At 38.7% G+C, this 21,495-nt stretch overlaps 1 protein-coding gene across 1 annotated transcript; it reads left to right on the forward strand.

The window, feature by feature from the left end:
• The first annotated feature begins 537 nt into the window (after positions 1-537).
• On the forward strand, positions 538-21,269 carry wnt3a (wingless-type MMTV integration site family, member 3A). The gene is made up of 4 exons (XM_034303402.2): positions 538-766; positions 9,113-9,354; positions 18,834-19,099; positions 19,976-21,269. The coding sequence occupies exons 1-4, from the start codon at positions 696-698 to the stop codon at positions 20,453-20,455; spliced, it is 1,059 nt and encodes a 352-aa protein (XP_034159293.1). The 5' UTR covers positions 538-695; the 3' UTR covers positions 20,456-21,269.
• Positions 21,270-21,495: the final 226 nt, after the last annotated feature.

Here is a 21,495-nt window from a genome sequence, read left to right on the forward strand (position 1 = left end):
TGACTCGTCCCTGTCTCTCTCTCAGTATAAGTGTAGCTGACTCGTCCCTCTCTCTCTCAGTATAAGTGTAGCTGACTCGTCCCTCTCTCTCTCAGTATAAGTGTAGCTGACTCGTCCCTCTCTCTCTCAGTATAAGTATAGCTGACTAGTCCCTGTCTCTCTCAGTATAAGTGTAGCTGACTCGTCCCTCTCTCTCTCTCTCTCTCTCTCTCAGTATAAGTGTAGCTGACTCGTCTCTCTCTCTCAGTATAAGTGTAGCTGACTCATCCCTCTCTCTCTCTCTCTCTCTCTCTCTCTTTCTCTCAGTATAAGTGTAGCTGACTCGTCCCTCTCTCTCTCTCAGTATAAATGTAGCTGACTCGTCCCTCCCTCTCTCTCTCTCTCTCTTAGTATAAGTGTAGCTGACTCGTCCCTCCCTCTCTCTCTCTCTCTCTCTTAGTATAAGTGTAGCTGACTCGTCCCTCCCTCTCTCTCTCTCTCTCTCAGTATAAGTGTAGCTGACTCGTCCCTCCCTCTCTCAGTGTCAATACTGGCCGTTACCTGCTCCGTGCTCTCTCTCGCCCCACACACACTCTCTCTCTCACACACACATGAACACACACATTATTGCCATGATTCTGACACACAGTCGAGCACGTTTGTGGGATTAGACACAGTGTGTGTGAGAGTGTGTGTTTGGAGGAATTTGGTTAAGGATGATACACCTCGCATGGCTGCTGCTGATCTCCGGGATTCCGCATGTTACAGCAAGTTATCCGATATGGTGGTAAGTTTCATTTGTGTTTGTGTGTGTGTGTGTGTGTGTGTGTATTATTCTGTCCCAACTGAGTCTTTATAATGGTATCTAGTAACATGAAGTATTCCTTATTATATTTATCATGTTTAGGTTTATGTTTGTATCTGATGTCAATACATATTTAGGCTTTTACATCTGTATGTCATGTAATTTTACTCTGCAGCACTGACACGTGCCTTATAAATAAAGGCGACTCGACTTCTTACATGCAGCACTCTTTCAGAATTTATAGACTTAAAATGAAAAAAAAGACATTTAATGAAAATAATTTTTTTGTTTTGTTCTACTTATAATTTTTTCTCTCATTTATTGTTGTTTTTTCAGCTTTTACTGTTTATTAGCTTTTGCTGGGAGCTTTATGCTGGGAGTCCACTGGACTCTTTAGGTTTTTATTGTCCAATAGTTAGGACTTTTTGAAGAATGTGGGCTGAGGAGTGTGATCTTCTGCAGTTGTAGTGCATTTGTGTTGCCTGGCAGTTCATCGAGGTATTTCTGGAGACTGAGTTGAGCAGTGCCTAGTGCCCAGACCACGACTGGAATCACACGAGCCCTGGTGTTCCACATTCACTCGAGGTCCTTATATTTGCCTGGTTTTTCTACCTCTTTCATTGAGATATTTGCACCATCTAGGACGGCTACGTCGATGAGCAGACAATGTGGCTCTTGCTCCTATCATGGAGAATGATGTCCGGTCGGTTCACCCTGATGGTACGATCTGCAGCCGTGTCGTACATGATGGTGATGTTCTCCGCCTCAACAACCTTTTCTGACTGGTGATCGTACCAGTGACCAGGCACTGACAGGCCGAGCTCCCTAAGCATCAACCACTGCAGGTAGCTAGCTATCCCATAGTGTCGATGTGTGTATTCTTTCAGGGCTAGCACTGGGCACAGCGTCGACGCTAGGTTGTTCATTTTCTCGTATCGGCATTTAATCTCGTCACAAATACTGGCTAGAGAGTATTTCTTCATCTATTTATCATAAAACTCTTTCTCATTATTATTATTATTACTATCATTATTATTATTATTTCTAGTCTAGTGCTTCACATAAGAAGCTGAGTCTTTTTATGAAGCATGTCAGTGCTGCAGAGGAAAATGAAATGAAATACAGATAAGAATGAAAAAGAAGAAATAAAACACCAAATGACAGAAAAGAATAGATTTCTGGGAAAATTTCTGGGAGAATCACATAATAACAGAAAAGATCCTTAACATCACGAGAAGTTTACATCATAGTTTCAGCAGGAGGTTTAATGTCCCATCTCCAGTTCAGTCAGTAAACTGGCTAATTCCCCCTCCATTAAACTCATGTTTATTCACTCACGTATAACGTTTATTCACTCACGTGTAACATTTATTCACTCTCATGTAACGTTTATTCACTCAGGCTGAAACATCAGAGTCGGGGCAGGTCTCAGACTGTACACAGTAGAAGGTGACGTAAGGTCACTCACCTCAGCATGAGCTGCTGTCGTCTCTTTAACTGAGCTGTCCTCTGATGGGTTTGTAGTGTTCTAGCTGATCACTACTAATTCAGAACATACTGATCCCGGGTCAGTACCAGACAGTGCACGCACAACATAAAGAACCTTTTGGAACAACAGCTATACGGCATGTACAAATCATTTCACAGTGGACCTATGATGGTGTTTATGTGCACTATATAGTGAATAGGGCGTGTGGTTTGGGACGCGCCCACAGTGGCTTATTTATTGCTCTAAATCTTTTACATCCCATAATCATCCTTTAATCCTCTCACTTTTATTCCATTTTATTTACTTACTTTCATCACAACTAATTTAGAATTTCCACTCCCATGACTAAACTTCACCTGACCCTCAGATTAACGTCATCTTTACCACTCGTTTTGACGTTCCTTCACCACTCCTTCCTGTTATTCACTGTCACTTGTTCAACTTTCAGCCAAATGGCACCTGTATTTTCACTCTTTCCCTTTATTTGGGAAAATGTTTATATTACATCCATAGACAACAGTTTATTCAGCAGTAAGTATAAGTCAGCAGGAGCACCAGTATACCGTAGCATGCTGTGGATGGATATCTATAGCTAGGACCCTGCACTTGTCCTCATGCTGTCTCAAGCTACTGAAAATGTCCCTGGAATTATAATCAGTGTTTCAGAGTGGTTTGTACCTGTCATAGTGTTATGAACACTCGTACAATCGGCATTTTTAATTACTGTTTAATTGGATGATTGTCCAATTAAATGCTGTCTAGAAGGTATATGTCCCACCCCCAGGGGCGTGTCTTGCTCTACATTAGCAGCTTGTTAGCAGTAAACATGGTTCCTCTGTGTGTTCTTGGCTGTGTGTCTTCCTGAACACTATTTTCCTACTATGGCTTGGTAGAGAAAAAAATGGTTGGAGTTTATTCATTAAAAAGAAGGCAGAATTTGTGTGAGTTGGTGGTTTTGTGACTTTCTGGAAGATTGTTTTACTAACGTGGGGCTGTTTAATGCCAGAATGTGGCTACCTCAGACTGATGGAGAATTCCATCTCTGTGGATCTCCATCATCACCTCAAACACATATGCTATAACTCCAAAACACACCATCACCTCATCCTCATCATTTAGGACACCGTCCTGGTTAAAGTGGACAGGTGTGGGTGAAAAGTCCTCCAAAAAATGACTCTCCTCAGTTCTCCATATTTAGCAAGCTCTCCAAGCCACTGTCAGGTTTGTTTAGATTGGGTGAGGTGTGAAGTTTCTTGAACGCTATTGGCTGATCAGTTGAGCACTTCAACATGCTATCACTCTGACTCTCTGTTTCAGAAGGAAATACCTCCACAATGCAGAATCAAATCACAGATCTTGAGACATTTCTTGGGCACTTGAAAGTTGGATTGTAAACTTCCTTTTCTCGCTCTGTCTCAGTGATAAATCAGTAAAGTCATTAAAGTTTAGATGAACAGTACACAATGACTCACACACACCTGAGGCCATAAGTGTAATTTTCTTTTTTGTGAAGGATTTCCGCAAGACCAGAAAAAGATGCCAGTTGTAACTTTAATCCTTGACCACCTGAAGGCAGACAGTTAAATAGACAGACAGGTAAACAGACAGACAGATAAACAGACAGTTAAATAGACAGACAGGTAAATAGATAAAAGCCTAGATATCCTAGACTTGCATGTTTGACAGTCGACCTTCTCCAGCCTGCAGTTAAAATGAACATGTGGTATTGTTTAATGACAGTTTATATTCACTCTCAAACACACACACACACACACACACACACTGTGTCATAAACTCCGTCCAGTAATGTGTAATCTCGAAACTGTTCATCCATCTGTCTGTTTATCAATTTATCTATCTACAGTCATATTTATTCACTTGGCAGATGCTTTTCATCAAAGTGACTTACATGTGAGGACTCGAATTAAGAATTAAGAAATAATTAACTCACCCGAAGCAAGTAACACACTGTACAATTTAGAACAAACAGCTGGATTAATGCCTGGAAAGAATCATACACCGAGCTAATGGTATTACAGCAAGTATGTGTAGGAATTTCTCAGAAGTTATAAGAGAAGCTGATGTTCATTCCACCATCGCTGTATCAGAAATGACTAGAGCCTGGCTTTAGACCGTCTGTCTTAAGGCAGAGACTGTGGGAGTGATGTGGAGTGAGCGATGCTCTATAACCATACCTTCACACTAGTGAGTGACAAAGTGGCGCAGCCGAGATTTTAGCATTAAAGCAGCATTTGAATAGGACATTTTCTAAATTCTATGCAAATTACGTATGAAATTTTAAAGCGAAAAATCCAAACAACTCTCTCTAAGGGTAAATGATCTATACTTATATAACACCTTTTAACCCTAGTGGTTCTACAAAGAACTTTAGACTGTTTCTCATTCACCCACTCACACACACACACACACACAGGCTAGCCTGCCATCTCACGACTCACTAGCCTACCATCAGGAGCAACTTGGGGTTCAGTGTCTTGCCCAAGGACACTTCAGCGTGTGGAGGGGCTGGGTATCAAACCGCCAACCCTGCGATTACTGGACAACCCACTCTACCACCTGAGCCTCAGCCACCCACGGCCGCCTCTATTGATTCCTCAGTCCAATCCTCTAGTGCGTGTGATCCGACCTTTCTTCAGTTCCCCTCTCATGACTTTAATTCCTACCTGCAATTACGCTTTGGGGTATCGCCCAGTGGCACCAGAAGAGTGGGAACAAGCGGAGGCAAATATTTTATTATAACTAATTTTCAAAAATCTCCCACCTGAAGCTGATAGTTCTGTGAAATTGCTACATAATTTAATGTTGACATTTCCATGATTTTAGATTTGATAAGATCAGCGAATCTCAATAAGGTTTATAGTTGGACCAAATAAATACCAGAATATTATTGTACACATTTTAATAATGGAACAGTTGGATTATGTTCATGAAATAAATCTGTCAAGAGCGGGTTAAGGGTGTCTGTAACTGCAAAAACCCCTTTGAGACCCCTGATTTAACCTATCTATCTATCTATCTATCTATCTCGCTATACTTCTCAGTAGTGTTTCTCTCTCTGTGTGTCAGTAATGTTAAACCCCTCAGTCTGCCATCCCCTCGTGTCTCCTGTCCAAATCTCCTAATCCACAGTCATTAAAAAAACAAAAGCTGAGCCACACACCCCCTTTAGTGTTTAAGCGCGCACTCTGTCTCTCTGTTCTCATATATGTTTCTCTGCTCTTTTCATCTACTGTGTATCCAGCGTCCCGTTCTTTTTTGATGCATATCTCAGCAAGCCTGTGCACGAGCCGCTCAGGATTAAACGCTTCTGTCCCGAACCCCGAGGATATACACAACACACACACACACACACAGACACACACACACCCTTTGACTTTGACATCAAGAAGAGTGTGTTTGGGAAAAGGAATGTGCGGCAGGCTGTCACCTCCAGCTATTTATCTTCTGAGCAGTGTGAGTGTGTAATCGTGTGTGTGTGTGTGTGTAGGACAGCTATATGATGTTAAAGTGGTGAAGTACAAAGAGATGAAGCTGCTTTTGACTCTCAATGTCTTCTTAATCTCTTGCTCAAGGCAAAAAGGTGAAAACTCCACTACATTAGAGAGACAGAGAGACAGATAGCAGGGGTGTAACACAACACCATTATCTGTATCTGTTTAATGCTCCAAATAATAATGTTGGAATTCCATACTGAATAGTAATTCTTATATCAAGCCAGCTCATTGCCTGCTGACCTGTCTAGGTCATTCATTATATCTTAATTATACCTATTAGGTACAGTATGTCTATCAGAAATGTGTGACTAGGGGCATCCTAGGGTAGATAATAATTTTACTAGTCCAGTGGGAAAGATTTTACAGGTTTTTCCTGGATTATTGCTTATAAGGCTCTCATAAAGTTTGTGATATTGGTCTTAAGGGATGGCCATTTAAATTTTACTTTCATCTGGTTATCTTCTCCAATCTAATCTAAATTCAAGTGCAATGAATTCCACAGTATCCAATGGGTTAGCTGTTTGCGGACTGCTCTGAGGTCATGCTGTATATTTTAATCAGTCTGTCAGAACAACTGTCAGGCCACCAGCTGTTGTCTTCTCAGAGCCAGGTCCACAGGTATGAGTAAAGTTAAAACCAGTGAAAAAGAGTGTCTAGGAGGCCAGATTGGAATTTAGATGTTTGGTAAACTTGACAAGTTCTAGGTTTTGATGTTTGGTAAGGATGAGGAACAGATGCTCTGTACCCTCAAGCCAAAGATTTAATTCCTCTAAGGCAGCTTTAATGGAGAACATCTAACCTGCATTTCTTCCTGGGGAACTTAGCATCCACGAACAATAAAAAATAAAAAATCGTATGTGTCTGCGAGGTCATTTACAGAAGAGGGCAGTTAGGTCTTTCCTCTGACCACTCTGTGGTGTAGCTGGCTTCATGTGTCTTGCAGAAATCACTGCAGTTCCTTACCAGTTCCAAGGAAAGAAAAAGACATCTTGTGAAACTCTTTCAGTTTCCATCATCACATACCTCCAATAGATGGGTGACCACTTAGTGAACGTGTCTCATTTTATCATCATCTGTTGTGGAGTAAAAAAGTTTGTGTGTCTCTGAACACTTCATCCATGAAGGTTCCTAATGTTGAGATGAACACTATAAGTCTATAAGTAATCGCTGTTTTTTGTATTGGAATAAAGTTGTATACACTGGACAGATCAGGCTTAGTCAGTATTTCTAGGTAGCTGGTAGCAGTAGCTGGGGTTGCAGACAGAGAAGGAGTGAGTGGTGTGAAGTGGCAGTTGAGTTGATATGGATCCAGTGTAACGTGCTCACAGCCCATAATTCACTTGCACAATATTTTTTTTACAGACCCAGAGTTGTTTTGTTTTTTTTTTTGCAGAAAATGATCAAAAATACAAATACAAATGATTAATTAAAACTACTAATGATAAGGTTGAATCAGAGAGTTAACGCTGCTGCATGGGAGCAGAGTGATTACAGGATCGGGAGCGGAAATACTCTGCTTTCAGACGGGGTGAAGATACTTGAGCAACAGGAATTAATTTACGTATTCTGCTATTTCCTTGTGAGCCTTGATTTATTGGGTAGTGGCACCAGGCAGCAAGTCTACAGAGCAATCTGAAGCTGCTCAGAGGGAAAGTACTTTCTGGATGAAATGCAAAAAAAAAGCTTCCTATCTAGTGAGTGTTGAACATGTTAAAGATATCATTTACATCTGAGCGGTTTGAGGGAAGATAAATGTGTGTGTGGGTGATTTCATGAGCTATGACAGACAAGTGGGTTAATTCAGCTTTAGCAGGAGGAGTGTAAGTTATCCACCTGCTCCACCTGTGAGCTATGCACACGTGTGTGTGTTACGTGCTCACACACCTGCACGTCCAGGCTTCGTTGTGAACAGAGTGTATGGATACGTTTATTTGACTGTAGCTGGCCAGATGCGTGTGTGTGTGTGTGTGTGTGTAAGGTGCTGATTTCTGCTGTCACCACTGTCTATTAATTTTTACTTCAGTCTCGACTCGGCTGCACACTTATGAAGACATGCATGAATCATATAACACTCATACCAGAGGCTAAGCATGTGTGTGTGTGTGTGTGTGTGTGTGTGTTTGTTAGCAAGAGAGAGAGCAAAATATATACAATGAAAAAAATGAGTGTGTGTGTTTGTGTGTGTAGTGGCTCATATATGTATTTTTATACTATAAAGAAAGTCAAACCAAGAGAGAAAAAGAAAGACAGAGGAAAAGATAAAGCAATAGAGAGAGGAAAAGAGAGAAAGAGAGACAGGCAGAAAAAAATTAAAAAGAGAGAAAGGTAGAGGGAGAAATATAGAGAAACCATAACTGTCAAAGTTAAGGGGTAAACATTTGGTCATTTGGTGCAACCATTAATTTTGTAGTAGTTTGTAAACTCAAATGCAGACAAGAAGAAGCCGTGTTTTTGGAGTGATGCTGTACATGTTTGAGGTGAGGTCGAGAGTCAACGTTGCCAATGGTGATGGAAAGCAGCAGCGTCATCACCATGAGACATGTGACGCATCTAAGTGGCACTTACTGATGGAGAAGGTCTGATGGTGTGTAAAGACAGAATCACATTCTCCATCAGTCTGAGGTAGCAACATTCTGGCATCAAACAGCCCCAAGTTGGTAAAACACATCTCTGAAAAGTCACATGACTACCAACTTGCACAAACTCCTCCCCCTTTCAAATGAATAAACTCCAACCATTATTTTTCACCAAGCGATGTTCGGTAAAAGGAATAGCTTCAGAAACCATGTGAACTGCTAACAAACTACTAAAGTTGACCAAGACATGCCCCTGGGGATTTAATAAGACAGAACATAAGACAAATACAGCATGAGTCATCAAACATTTTTATAGTTTTCCCAGAAGTTAAAAAAAAAAAAAAAAAAAAGAAAAAGAATATCAGTAAGGGACATGTATGAAAAGCTCTGAAACACCAATGACTTCAGGAACACTTTAGGGGTCTAATTTTGGACATATATGGTGTGTGTTGTTCTTCAAGTGTCATAATTCTGTTCACCAAAAGAAAATTAAAGTCTGACACACAGTGAACAGAAGAAGAAGAACTACAACTTTCTAAACCTGACTTCATAGACACTGTTTGATTGGCTGAAATCCCCCACATGGTTACCCTTAACAGGTTACATATACTTAAGAATTTATATAGTTAGCTTGTGTCGTGCAACTAACAGGCAGTAACCTGATCATGCAGACCTTTGGAAAAGAAGCTGATTATGAAGCAGTGGGGTCTTGGTGTGTGTTTTCAAGTGTGTATCATCTCTATTGCAGGTCATTAGCGGTGGGTCATCAGTACTCGTCTGTAGCATCTCGGCCTGTGCTGTGCAGCTCGATCCCGGGTCTAGTGCCAAAGCAGCTGCGGTTCTGCAGGAATTTTGCAGAGGTGATGCCCAGTGTGGTGCACGGCCTCAGCATCGCCATCCGCGAGTGTCAACACCAGTTCCGTGGCCGCCGATGGAACTGCACTACTCTCAATGACACGCTCGCCATCTTTGGTCCCGTCCTAGATAAAGGTACGAGCATTTCAATATCCGCATAACACCAATTGCCGTTTTTACCTGATTTGGGTTTTATGGTTATCATTTGGGAGAAAAGTTAGTCTACATGCATTAGGGTTAGGGTGCAGTATATCAAAGTACTGTTCCAGGTTGGATGTAACAGTTGAGTGACACTGTTGTGAGCTTTTATAGCAACCCAAGAGTATCGGGTCCTTAAAATGGTGCCACTGGCCTACAACGGTTGAGTACCCCTGGGTTAGTGTTAGTGCAGTAAGCTCTGTGTGTGTGTGTGTGTGTGTGCATGTGTGGGGCTGTTGTAAAATGTGTACACACGCATCCACTGGGGCAGAGCGTGTTTGTTTTTGTCTTGTGAAGGGAATTCCCTGCCCTCCCCCTGCACCAATTTACTTATCACCGCCTTAACATATATCCCACACTCTCTTTATGTAACTAAGATCTCACACACACACACAGTGGATAAGGATAATCTTCTGTATATTCAAAAACAATCCATCCATCATGCTGATGTGGAATAAAATTGTGAATGTTTCTTCTGTGGTTGTTAATCATCAAGATTTAGCAAGATACACACAGCATTTTCAAAACCCTGTTTTAACCCTTTAACCATACGCTTAGTTTGCAACAAGACTTAGTATTTTTAATATACTGTATATTAATTATTTTTATAAATACTATTTTTGTGTAAATATTATACAATATTTATCTCAGCTGTAGTCATATTACACAATACTTACCTCAACTGTAGTCATTTTATACATTTATTTCAGTTATAATCATATTATATGATATTTATCTCAGCTGTTGTCATATTATAAGATTTACCTTGGCTATAGTCATTCAATATTTACCTCAGCTTTAGTCATTTTATACAATATTTACCTCAGCTGTAGTCATTTTGTACAATATTTATCTCAGCTATAGTCCTTTTATACAATATTTACCTCAGCTGTAGTCATTTTGTACAATATTTATCTCAGCTGTAGTCATTTTATATAATATTTACCTCAGCTATAGTCCTTTTATACAATATTTACCTCAGCTGTAGTCATTTTGTACAATATTTATCTCAGCTATACTCCTTTTATACAATATTTACCCCAGCTGTAGTCATTTTGTACAATATGTACCTCAGCTATAGTCATTTTGTACAATATGTACCTCAGCTATAGTCCTTTTATACAATATTTACCTCAGCTGTAGTTATTTTATACAATATGTACCTCAGCTATAGTCATTTTGTACAATATGTACCTCAGCTATAGTCCTTTTATACAATATTTACCTCAGCTGTAGTTATTTTATACAATATTTACCTCAGCTATAGTCATTTTGTACAATATTTATCTCAGCTATAGTCCTTTTATACAATATTTACCTCAGCTGTAGTCATTTTGTACAATATTTACCTCAGCTGTAGTCATTTTGTACAATATTTACTTCAGCTATAGTCATTTTGTACAATTTTTATCTCAGCTATAGTCCTTTTATATAATATTTACCTCAGCTATAGTCCTTTTATACAATATTTACCTCAGCTGTAGTCATTTTATACAATATTTACCTCAGCTGTAGTCATTTTGTACAATATGTACCTCAGCTATAGTCCTTTTATACAATATTTACCTCAGCTATAGTCCTTTTATACAATATTTACCTCAGCTATAGTCCTTTTATACAATATTTACCTCAGCTGTAGTCATTTTATACAATATTTACCTCAGCTGTAGTCATTTTATACAATATTTACCTCAGCTTTAGTCATTTTGTACAATATTTACCTCGGCTATAGTCATTTTATACAATATTTACCTCAGTTATAGTCATTTTATACAATATTTACCTCAGCTGTAGTCATTTTGTACAATATTTACTTCAGCTATAGTCACTTTGTACAATTTTACCTCAGCTGTAGTCATTTTATACAATATTTACCTCGGCTATAGTCATTTTATACAATATTTACCTCAGTTATAGTCATTTTATACAATATTTACCTCAGCTATAGTCATTTTATACAATATTTACCTCAGATGTACTCATATGATACAATGTATACCTCTACTATAGTTATTTTATACAATATTTACCTCAGTTGTAGTTATTTTATACACTATTTACCTGATGTGGCTTGGGTAAATCATTTTGACTGGATTAGAGGAAATAACGCCCCTCAATGATGACCAGATAAAGGAGGCAGAGTAGAGGAAGAGAAGCTGATTTACTCTTTGTCTGATTTTGGAAGTGTGTGTGTGTGTGTGTGTGTTTGGAGGGTTGTGTTGGTTTAGTGTAGCTCTGAATAGAACAGAGGATTTTGGGGTGTCTTTTCTGGTTCTGTTAGATCAGCCTCTTTAGATCATACATATCTAGAGGATGCTAATAGACAGAGGCTAACACTAACACCAAACCCTAAGCCCTAAACCCTAATCAGGGCCAGTCTGTGAGGACTTAGGGAAGATCTTAAGAATGGTTCCCATGAAATGTGATTAAATGTGACCCTATGTTAATTTATTTCCCTTTGAAACAAAAGTCAGCGTGACAGCATGCTGATTTGTTTGATTTATTTACATAACAGTCAATAGCGTTCGAAGTACACCACACCCCACACAATCTAAAACAAACCTGACAGTAGCTTAGAGAATTAGCTAAGTATTAGCTACGAGAGCCTTTTTTTCAGTTGTGGAAGATTTTCATCACCATTTTCACTCGTGTCTGTCGCTTTAACCAGAAAAATATCCTATTTTTAGAGTTATGTTATACGTGTTTGAGTTGAAGTCAAGCGTCAGTGGCAGTGATGGTGACAGAGAGCCACAGGGTCGTCACCACGAGACATTTGATGCATTTCAGTGGGAGATAAAATGATATTACTGATTCTTACTGATGGAGACTGTGTATTAAGATGGAATCACATTCACCTGAGATAGCAACATTCTGGCATTGAATATCCCCAATTTGTTAAAAAAAAAAAAAGTCCTAAAAAAGTCACAAAACTGCACACAAACTCTGCCATCTTTCTAATGAATAAACTCCAACCTTTTATTCTCCGCCAAGCTATGGTTGGAAAACGGCTGGTACTATAGACCAAGCCACACCCCTGGGGGTGGGGCATACACATTCTAAAGAGCATTTAAGTGGATGGCCACAAGACAAGTACAGGATGAGTCATCAAAAAATTTTAACCATCTTCCCAGAAGTGACGAACAATAACATTAAAAGGGAATATCTTCAAAGCTATTTTCTTTAATACATATACTGTCGTATTTGCGACTAGGAAAAGACTGATGGTGATAAAGTAACTGATTCTGGAGGTACTGACAGTTTCCTGACAGTGACCTCATATGTTGCCTCACTTTTCAAAATACAATAAACTCATTTCCATGAAGTAACATGCCGCATGGATCAAATCTTAATCGCTGCGTAATCAAGTTGTCAATCAAACGCTGTATGCTTGTCACGCATCCTCAGAGTTCACCAACAGAGAGTTTTCAAAATGCCGAAAATGGGCCAACTAGATTTGGTTCTCATTTCTTAGAGAAGTTAGCAATGTGCTGATGTGGAGTCATTTCAAGAAATTAGACTGCTGATTTAAATACTAAATAAAATTTAAAGGTCTGTATTGATGTAGCTTAATTTTTTTTAAATAATATCAAATATTTTCCAAATTAATTAAAATATGGGTTTCATGGTACAGCATCTAGCACATCCAACAATTTCATATAGCAGTAATTTTAATGTTCCCCATCGTGCTATTGCTGAAGGATTACAACGAGGTTTTTTCAGGTATTGTATTGTTTCGTCCAAAAATATGCGAATAATTTGAGAATAATTAAAAAGTTAGTTTTTATAACCAACCTGTACAAAATATTTTTAAAAATCCCAAAGCTCAAAACTTGCCACGTAAGACCCAAAAGTATAGGTGTGGCCTGTGTGATTTGATGGACAGATCTTTAGCCCCGCCCCCTGCTGAGCTCGTTTCACTGTTCACACGGCCTTTAGATTGTTTTATTAAAGTGTTTCAATGGGAAATTCCCCCCGTCTGCATTTTTGCCCTGTTGCTAGGACTTAACGCGGTGGTCGCTAATCACCGGGGCAAATTTCATCTAAAACACCACAGGTCTTTTGTGGCACTAACACACCGTGACAGTAGAAGCACAACGGGGTACTGAAAATGCCCCCAGGGTGGACGGGTGGGTGAGGCAAGAGGGGTAAAATGCCATCACACATCTCTGAGAGGTCTCTTCATATGTACATGTCCAAGTGTTAAAATAATGTATGAGGCCAGAAGAGTTCATTAACAGGATTCCACCAACTTTTTTCACACACTTAAAACACACTTTTGCTAGTTTTTATGATTTGTTTAAGGGAAGAAAAAAAAAACATAAATAGAAGATAGCTTACTTATTTCAAATGAAAGTTATACATTCAACAATCTGATGATGAACATGTGAGGGATCATGAAAAGTTGTTTCTTTAGAATAACTGTTCATGAGTTTATGATGAATATTTATAGAGTAAAAAGAGTACTGATTATTCAGAATGCTGCTTAATAAACTCAGTTACATGCTTGTGGGGCTTGCCAGTTTACTATAAAGCTAGTTAGCTGGATAGTAAGTTCATAAATCTTTAATGCAACTGAATTAAAATGAAACAGTGAGTCTGTGTATATTGTGTTCATTTGTTTTTTGTTTCAAAATGAAAATAAATAAGGCACACCATATGGTCAAACAATGAGATGTGGTGAAACAATTACAAAGAATTCAATAGTCCAAAGTCAATATTTATTTTTCTGAAAATTATTTTATGAAAAAAAAAAATTAATTTTAATGTGTGGCAAGAAAAACCTAAATAAAATAAAAACTGTTTCTTTGTTTTTCCATTTCAAAATGAAACAACGAATAGACGTAACCCATGGACCAGAGGGCTTGAGTATTCATTTTAAATTTTCATTTCAAAATAAACTGAGAATAAACTAGTTGAATTGTCGTGACACTGCAGATTACAGTAGCTAATTTCGCTTTCTTTCAGGTAAAGTACGAATGACTGAGGAGTCGTTTTTTTTTTTAAGAATGTGAATTATAGTGTGTCTGTGTGCAGTTAATCTTCTCTCCTCCTCCTTCATCCCTCTATCTCTCGTCTCTGCCATGTCATTGTCCTCCAGCCATAAGAAAACACACTCACACAGATTATACAGGCTTCCTGATCATAAAAAGTGGGCGTTTTTATAGTGAAAGGAATAGCGGTGCTTGCAGACACACACATTCCACAACGACACAACACTGCACTAATGACTAATGTTTACTGCTAATGTCCGTCTGGAAATGCTCTTTAAACTAGTAAGCTGGAACACTGCAAGCTCCACAGTACGCAGTGTGTGTCAGTATTTATTTCACCATCAGTTAATAGAGTCAGATTGGGGAAGTGGTGCTTCAGAGGTTACGGCTGTGAGCTTGTGACCGGAAGGTTGTTCAGTGTCCTAGACAACGAGATGCCATGTGTTTTTTGGGGTTATTCCATACGTGTTTGAGATCACGTGTTATTGGCGTCGATAGTGACAAAGAGCTGCAGGGTCGTCACCAGGAGACGTCTGACGTGTCTGAGTGGTAGATAAAATTATACTACTGACTCTTACTGATGAAGATGATATACAGTACTGTGCAAAAGGCTTGGCAAAAGTCTATAGATGTTTATTTTCTGACTTCTACATTATTGATTCAGTACAAAAACATTTTAGATTCCAAACATTTCATTTTGTGCTGGAAAACTAATGTTACAGACAGAAAAATGTTTGTATGTCAGTAAAGAAAGCAGAAGATTCCATAAGAGACACTTTTCAGATAAAAACTTAATGAAGGCTGCTGGGTTTCGCTGCAGAAATAAGAAGCGAGTCGACAGTCAAAGTCTCCAGAAGAACTGTGGCTGCTTCTGCAAGATGCTCAGTAACACTTCCAGCTCATTTCCTTATAAAACTGCACACACTGCACCTAAAAAAAAAAAAGTGAAGGATCGTCACACCAAATATTGACTTTGTTTCATTTATTACTGTTTACTGCTCTTTATAGTATTTTTTTAAATGTAGAAACATTTAATTTCATTATTTTTGAAAGCATCTTTGCATGTGCCTAAGACTTTTGCACAGAACTGTATATATACATATAAAGCTACAATCGAGTTCTCATTCAGTCTGAGGTAGAGACGTTCCGCAATTGAACAGCATCAAATTGGTAAAACATTCCTCTTCCAAATAAATAAACTCCCACCATTTATTTATCTCCACCAAGCCATGGTTAGAAAAAGGAATAGCGGCTGTGAAGACGCACAGCCAAAAACACATGGACAAATCATGTTTACTGCTAACGAGCTGCTACTGTAGAGCAAGACACGGCCATGGAGGCAGGACGAACATGTTCTACAGAGCATTTCATTGGATGACCACAAGACAAATCATCAAAAAGTTTTAATCATTTTGCCGGAAGTATAAAACTAAAACGAAAGTATTGTACCATGCTAATCTCGTATTCTAACCACTACTTAGTCAGTAATTAGCGAGTAGGCTACAGTGGTCATATTCTTTCCTAGTGTGATGCAGGAAAACTATAAACCACATGTTGCTTAAAGGCGTCTGAGTACATTAGCATGAACTCACATGAATTTTTAGGAGTGTCTGTAGAAAAAGATCATATAACTTTGCAATAAAACGTATTAACGACAGAAAGTTGACAGCACTTAATATGCCAAGGTATTGAGGGCTCATTTCAAGTTCTTTCACTCAGCAGTTTGGAGTCAAAGTCGGTTGCAACATCATTTTCCGCACCTTTAATTTCTCTAACTAGTTCAAACCTGCTGTCGAGAGAGAATGGCTTAATTTATATTTCTACACACACACACACACACACGTTGCTGTACAAGACCGCACAAGACTTCAGTGGCTTCTTCACAGGCTGTAGCTGCATGTTGGAAAGGTCTAAAGCTGGTATCAGCATTAGCATGGGATTTTGCACACAATATCGGTAGCTCTTGTGTTTCGTAACTGATGATTTATTTTTGTTATGTATTTTTTTCTTTTAATCAAAATTGAGGTTGTTCTGAGTAAAACAATGGGCTGTTGAGTGAGGAACACACAGTGCTCCACGGCGTACTTTAGCCCTGAGCGATAAAGGAGCTGTTTAATCGAGCCTGTGTAATTACAGGTCTGTGGTGCGAGTGTGTTTACCCGTCTTTTAGGAGGATGTGCTTGATCCTCACTGACTCATCTCTCTGCCATGCTAACACTGCCATGCACTCGTATAATAAATTCCTCATAAGACAATCTTCTGACCTAATTTGAGGTTGTTTAGTCTATCATATCTACGATGAATATTAAATATTTGATCAACATAATACTTCAAACAATACTAGTATCACTATGTCACTACAGAGCCATAAAACTTACTATAGACTACCATTTTACTGAACATACTTTACTATAGACAACAATTTTACTGAACACACTTTACTACTGACGACCATTTTGCTGAACACACTTTACTATAGACGACAATTTTACTGAACACACTTTACTACTGAATACCATTTTACTGAACACACTTTACTACTGAATACCATTTTACTGAACACACTTTACTATAGACGACAATTTTACTGAACACACTTTACTATAGACGACAATTTTACTGAACACACTTTACTACTGACTACCATTTTACTCAACACACTTTACTACTGATGACCATTTTACTGAACACACTTTACTACTGAATACCATTTTACTGAACATACTTTACTATAGACAACAATTTTACTGAACACACTTTACTATAGACTACCATTTTACTGAACACACTTTACTACTGAATACCATTTTACTGAACACACTTTACTACTGACTACCATTTTACTGAACACACTTTACTACTGACTACCATTTTACTGAACACACTTTACTACTGATGACCATTTTACTGAACACACTTTACTACTGACTACCATTTTACTGAACGCACTTTACTATAGACAACAATTTTACTGAACACACTTTACTATAGACTACCATTTTACTGAACACACTTTACTACTGAATACCATTTTACTGAACACACTTTACTACTGATGACCATTTTACTGAACACACTTTACTATAGACAACAATTTTACTGAACACACTTTACTATAGATGACAATTTTACTGAACACACTTTACTACTGACTACCATTTTACACAGTTTACTACTGAATACCATTTTACTGAACACACTTTACTACTGAATACCATTTTACTGAACACACTTTACTACTGATGACCATTTTACTGAACACACTTTACTACTGATGACCATTTTACTGAACACACTTTACTACTGAATACCATTTTACTGAACACACTTTACTACTGATGACCATTTTACTGAACACACTTTACTACTGAATACCATTTTACTGAACACACTTTACTATAGACAACAATTTTACTGAACACACTTTACTATAGATGACAATTTTACTGAACACACTTTACTACTGACTACCATTTTACACAGTTTACTACTGAATACCATTTTACTGAACACACTTTACTACTGAATACCATTTTACTGAACACACTTTACTACTGATGACCATTTTACTGAACACACTTTACTACTGATGACCATTTTACTGAACACACTTTACTACTGAATACCATTTTACTGAACACACTTTACTACTGAATACCATTTTACTGAACACACTTTACTACTGAATACCATTTTAGTGAAGTGACGTGTAGCCAAGTGTGGTGACCTATACTCGGAATTTGTGCTCTGCATTTAACCCATCCAATTGCACACACACAGTAGTGAACACACACACACACCGTGAACACACACCCGGAGCAGTGGGCAGCCTTTTTTGCTGCGGCGCCCGGGGAGCAGTTGGGGGTTCGGTGCCTCGCTCAAGGGTCTCACCTCAGTTGTGGTATTGAGGGTGGGAGAGAGCGCTGGTCATTCACTCCCCCCACCTACAATCCCTGCCGGACCTGAGACTCGAACGCATGACCTATTGATGATTTCACTTAACACACTTTACTACTGACTACCATTTTACTGAACATCATTTACTACTGGCTCCCATTTTACTGAACACACTTTACTACTAAATACCATTTACTGAATGACTTGCCTGAAAATACCTTGATACCGACAACCACGTTACTCAACACACCTTTACACATAATTTCACCTTTTTTGTAAGGTCTAGTTTGCCTGCTACTCTTTTTGCTATTTTGCAGTTCTAATCCAACATTTATTATCAAATTGTTCTACTAATCTGCAACAACTTTCTGCTTAATATACTACTATGCCATGCTTATCTGCCAATCCACTGATTATTTAATTTTTCTTCTTCTCTTTTTATTGTAATTTGCCATTTTTTTCCAGATAATTTTCTGCTAGCATAAAAATTATGGCTAATTTTTTGTCCCACTTTATTTTGTTCCTCAGCGACGAGGGAAGCTGCATTCGTTCACGCCATCGCATCTGCAGGAATAGCATTTGCCGTGACCCGAGGGTGTGCTGACGGTTCAACTACGATCTGTGGCTGTGATATGATACGTAAAGTTCCACCAGGGGATGGGTGGAAGTGGGGCGGCTGCAGCGAGGACATCAACTTCGGAAACATGGTGTCACGAGAATTTGCTGATGCACGCGAGAACCGACTCGATGCCCGATCTGCCATGAACCGCCACAACAATGAGGCCGGCAGAGTAGTGAGTATTTACAGCTAAAATAATCTTTACTACTGACTCCCAAAATACTGAATACACTATACTACTGACTCCCATTATACTGAATATACTGTACTACTGACTCCCATTATACTGAATATACTTTACTACTGACTCCCATTATACTGAATATACTGTACTAATGACTCCCATTATACTGAATATACTGTACTACTGACTCCCATTATACTGAATATACTGTACTAATGACTCCCATTATACTGAATATACTGTACTACTGACTCCCAATATACTGAATATACTGTACTAATGACTCCCATTATACTGAATATACTGTACTACTGACTCCCATTATACTGAATATACTGTACTACTGACTCCCATTATACTGAATATACTTTACTACTGACTCCCATTATACTGAATATACTGTACTAATGACTCCCATTATACTGAATATACTGTACTAATGACTCCCATTATACTGAATATACTGTACTACTGACTCCCATTATACTGAATATACTGTACTACTGACTCCCATTATACTGAATATACTTTACTACTGACTCCCATTATACTGAATATACTGTACTACTGACTCCCATTATACTGAATATACTGTACTAATGACTCCCATTATACTGAATATACTGTACTACTGACTCCCAATATACTGAATGTACTTTACTACTGACTCCCATTTTATTAAATATATACTTTACTACTTACTACTATGGACTGCCATTTGATTGAATACACAGTGCTACTAAACACCATTTATCTGGACACACCTTACTTGACTGCCATTATATTTCTGCTGTAACCCAAACATTTTATACAGTAAACAGGACTTCAGTAAAGCTAACCTCACTGCTCCTTCTCATCTCTCCACAGTCCATCACGGAGCACAGGTACCTGAAGTGTAAATGTCACGGACTGTCAGGAAGCTGCGAGGTGAAGACATGCTGGTTTTCACAGCCAGACTTTCGCAAAATTGGTGACTACATGAAGGACAAATATGACAGCGCCTCTGAGATGGTGGTGGAGAAACACAGGGAGTCTCGGGGCTGGGTTGAAACCCTGCGGCCCAAATTTGCCTTCTTTAAACCGCCCATGGAGACAGACCTCATCTACTACGAAAGTTCACCCAATTTCTGTGAGCCGAACAAGGAAACGGGTTCGTTTGGGACGCAAGATCGCACGTGTAACTTGACGTCGCACGGCATCGACGGCTGCGAGCTGCTCTGCTGCGGCCGAGGACACAACACGAAGACAGAGAGACGCAAAGAGAAATGTCACTGCGTCTTCCACTGGTGCTGCTACGTCAGCTGTCAGGAGTGTATGCGCGTCTACGACGTCCACACCTGCAAATAACTCGGAGTACGGAGAAAATCGGTTTCCTTATTAACCTGCTAAAATAGTGCTTAAAAGCAGGGTGTGTCCTGACTTTCCTGAGTGACAAGGCTTTCTTTATTTCTGGATGCTTAACATAAAATATTGATTCTAAAATCTGATTGGCTGAGCTGCATTCAAAGCAGATGTATATAATCATTCTATTAATGCACCAATGAGAGCGTTACATGTAATGCTCTGAACACAGAACGCCTTAATCTTCGCCTGTCATGTTGCTTAGCAACCAGTACTTACTGCTAACAAACTACATTGCATGGACGAAGAATTGTTTATAGCAAAAATTATTAATAATAAATTCAGTTATTTATTGAACACTAGATTTTATCATATTGTTTCTGTCGTGCAGGTATGGGGGTTTTTACTCCACTTCGCGTCGTACCTGAGAACACCTTTACCTGTGATAAAATCAGTGTAACGCACATCCTTAAGTCTTATTGTTTTATTTTAATAATAATTAAGTTAGCTAGCTAAATAAAGCTGATGTTAACATTATTTAGCTAAATGCCCTTGTTAACCCAAAAATGCTTGTCACTCTGCAAAATCAGGACCTCCGGGAACCTGAGGAGCACAAAAACAAGTGGTTCCCCCAAAAACCTGTGTGATCATTCCTTCAAGAACCTTCTGTGGAAATATCTCTGGATTAACGTCGAAATGTCGAGTAACGGTCTTCCAAAAACAACCTGTATCATCATTCCCTACTGTAATAGATTAAAGAGAAAGGTCGAAACGGAGGTCGTCGTAGATCCTGCACTGAAAAAAGGGGGCGTGTCTTATTACACACAGTCATTAGTGCTATATATAATTCTTATTTGCTCCTGCAAAAGATGGATATTTTTATTTTTTTATACTAAGCGCCGTATTAAATGATTAGTCTTTAACACGATTTTTCAAAAAAATAAATAAAAAAGCTCAATATTTAATAGCTACATCAAATATTTTTGGAAAAAAAGTAATTTCTGTGTTATGTGTCGTGAATATGTAAAAGAGGTTTATAGTAATAT

The sequence above is a fragment of the Pangasianodon hypophthalmus genome, chromosome 4, assembly GCF_027358585.1.
Source record: "Pangasianodon hypophthalmus isolate fPanHyp1 chromosome 4, fPanHyp1.pri, whole genome shotgun sequence".
NCBI lineage: Eukaryota > Metazoa > Chordata > Actinopteri > Siluriformes > Pangasiidae > Pangasianodon > Pangasianodon hypophthalmus.